The sequence below is a fragment of the Ovis aries genome, chromosome 2 (genome assembly GCF_016772045.2).
Source record: "Ovis aries strain OAR_USU_Benz2616 breed Rambouillet chromosome 2, ARS-UI_Ramb_v3.0, whole genome shotgun sequence".
Lineage (NCBI taxonomy): Eukaryota > Metazoa > Chordata > Mammalia > Artiodactyla > Bovidae > Ovis > Ovis aries.
This window is the reverse complement of record NC_056055.1, coordinates 36,861,763-36,863,666: the sequence shown is the minus strand read 5'-3', so window position 1 is coordinate 36,863,666 and position 1,904 is coordinate 36,861,763. Positions and strand designations below refer to the sequence as shown.

The window sequence follows — 1,904 nt, the reverse complement described above, 5'->3', positions numbered from 1 at the left end:
GGTCTTTGGGAGGAGATGGGAACTCTGCGTGGGGCAGGTTCCAGAAAAACTTGTGTTTGGCTGTGTTATAGGCGGGCTCAGGCTCCCACCTCCCTCCAGTATGCCAAAAGGCAAGGGTGGACAGCCTCTGGTGAAGCTGAGAGTGAGAGTGCTGGGCGGAAGCAGGGTAAGTGGTCTCTTCAGGGTCTCAGGGGCCTGTAGAACCATTGAGGATGTGTGTCCTGGAGCCACCATCTCTCCATGGGCAGGGATTTCTCCTAGACCCGGAGCAGCCCAGCTCCCACCCTGCCAGTCAGCTTCTCTTTTACTGCCTGCAGGTCTGGGCACCTGGGAAGCAAGGAAAGTCTTGGGGTGGGAGGGAACATAGTATTTTCCCAGCCTGAGCTCCTGATTGGGACCCTAGAGTGTGTGACTCCCTGCTGTGGTGACAATGGCTTCTCTGTGGACACAAACACACAGAAACAGAAACGTGGGAAGAAGGCCAGAATGGCTGTTTATTCAACTGGGTATAAGTCATATTTACAAAGGAAAAAAGAGCTGGGTAGTGTGTAGTGTGGAGCAGGGTCAGGTCCAGGACCCTGGGTGAACTTTCCTCAGAGGGACAGGCCTGCTGCCACCTCTCACACTTCCTAGGGGACATGCCCTTCTCTGCGTCTCTAGGCCTGGCCTGATGTGGGCAGTGTAGCCGTGCAGGGTAGGGTGGGAATACAGAAGGGGTGGCTGAAGCTGGAGAAGGGGTGAGGCAAGGCCAGCATGAAGTGGCTGCTCTGGGGCCCCCGAGTCCTCCCTCTCTCCTAGCCTCTCTTGTCCCTTTGGTTGGGGCTCCAAGCCCTAGTGAGACTGGTGGGGACCTCCTGGGCTCCGGGCTGGTCACTGGGCTATGGCCCTTTTGAGGTCTCAGTCCTGGGAGGGCAGAAGAGGGGTTTGAGGGCATGATCGAGGCTCTCCTTCACCTCCCTCCCCCTGTCCCTTTAGCTCCCTTACCTCTTACAGCCTTTGGAACCCTTTCCCTTCTTGCCAGACTTGGGGGCCCCCTTGTCCTTCTTACAGTCCTGGGCTGGTTTCCGTGGGGCTGATGGCTTGTCCAGACGCCGCATCAGGTTCTGCACCCAGGCCTCTTTAGGGTCTGCACATAGCTCTGGCTGAGAGCGTTTCCGAGGCGAGAACCTAGGGTTCGGGGGTTAGCAAGCCTGTCCTAGTCTTGCCTATCATGCCCTCCCACTCAGCTGCTAGCCTGCACCCACCCTGTGTACCTACTTACAGGATAGCTGGCATAGCGCAACCCAGGCTTATGTCCTGCCTCCTGTAGCTGCGGACAATGTTGGCGGGAATCTTCTTTCGGCTGTACGTGAGGCAACAGTCCTGTGCCCCTCCATCACTGCCTGTGGGTGGGGTTCACAGGGAGTGAGAGGCTGCTTATAGACTCCTACCCCAGGCCTCTCTAGCTCTCCCCCCACCCCTCCCTCCTCCCCCCCCAGGCAACTCCTTGATACCTTGGACCTGGAGGATGCAGAAGGCCAGAGCCAGGACAAGGATGCTCAGGACCAGTGACTGAGGCATGGCCGTGGTAGCGCTCAGGCGAGGTGGGCAGTTTCAGTCTGGGGGGCCGTGTGTGGGCTACGACTGGTGCGCTGCCTATTTATGCAGGCGGACACTTTCGCTTCCCCCATCCCTAGGCACTCAGTCCAGGCAAGAGTAGGAATCTCCCTCCTTCCTTCCTGAAAGACACTCAGATCCTGTCCTGGCACCCAGCCTCACTAGTATGCGGAAATGAAAACTTCACACAGCTAGTCAGTCCCCAAGCCAACCCTGTCTCCTGCTCAATAAAAGTTGAATCTGAAAGGCCCGCCTTCTGTTCCCAGCCCCTGTTCTGATGGAGGCTTTATCACCTCTCCTCTGGAACA

General features: G+C 57.5%; 1 protein-coding gene across 1 annotated transcript; it reads right to left on the bottom strand.

Moving 5' to 3' along the window:
• Positions 1-470: 470 nt before the first annotated feature.
• On the bottom strand, positions 471-1,674 carry CCL21 (C-C motif chemokine ligand 21). Its single transcript, XM_004004119.5, has 4 exons — positions 1,494-1,674; positions 1,262-1,382; positions 985-1,167; positions 471-903 (listed from the first exon to the last, which is right to left on the bottom strand). Exons 1-4 carry the CDS (start codon positions 1,558-1,560, stop codon positions 879-881), a joined length of 396 nt encoding a protein of 131 aa, XP_004004168.2. The 5' UTR covers positions 1,561-1,674; the 3' UTR covers positions 471-878.
• Positions 1,675-1,904: the final 230 nt, after the last annotated feature.

What these genes read in the sequence shown, in the direction of transcription:
- CCL21 (XM_004004119.5), bottom strand. Translation starts at nt 1,560, where the DNA reads ATGCCTCAGTCACTGGTCCTGAGCATCCTTGTCCTGGCTCTGGCCTTC. An exon ending in CTGCATCCTCCAGGTCCAAG is followed by an intron (nt 1,383 to 1,493) that starts GTATCAAGGAGT and finishes CCCCACCCACAG; the next exon opens with GCAGTGATGGAGGGGCACAG. An exon ending in TGCGCTATGCCAGCTATCCT is followed by an intron (nt 1,168 to 1,261) that starts GTAAGTAGGTAC and finishes CCCGAACCCTAG; the next exon opens with GTTCTCGCCTCGGAAACGCT.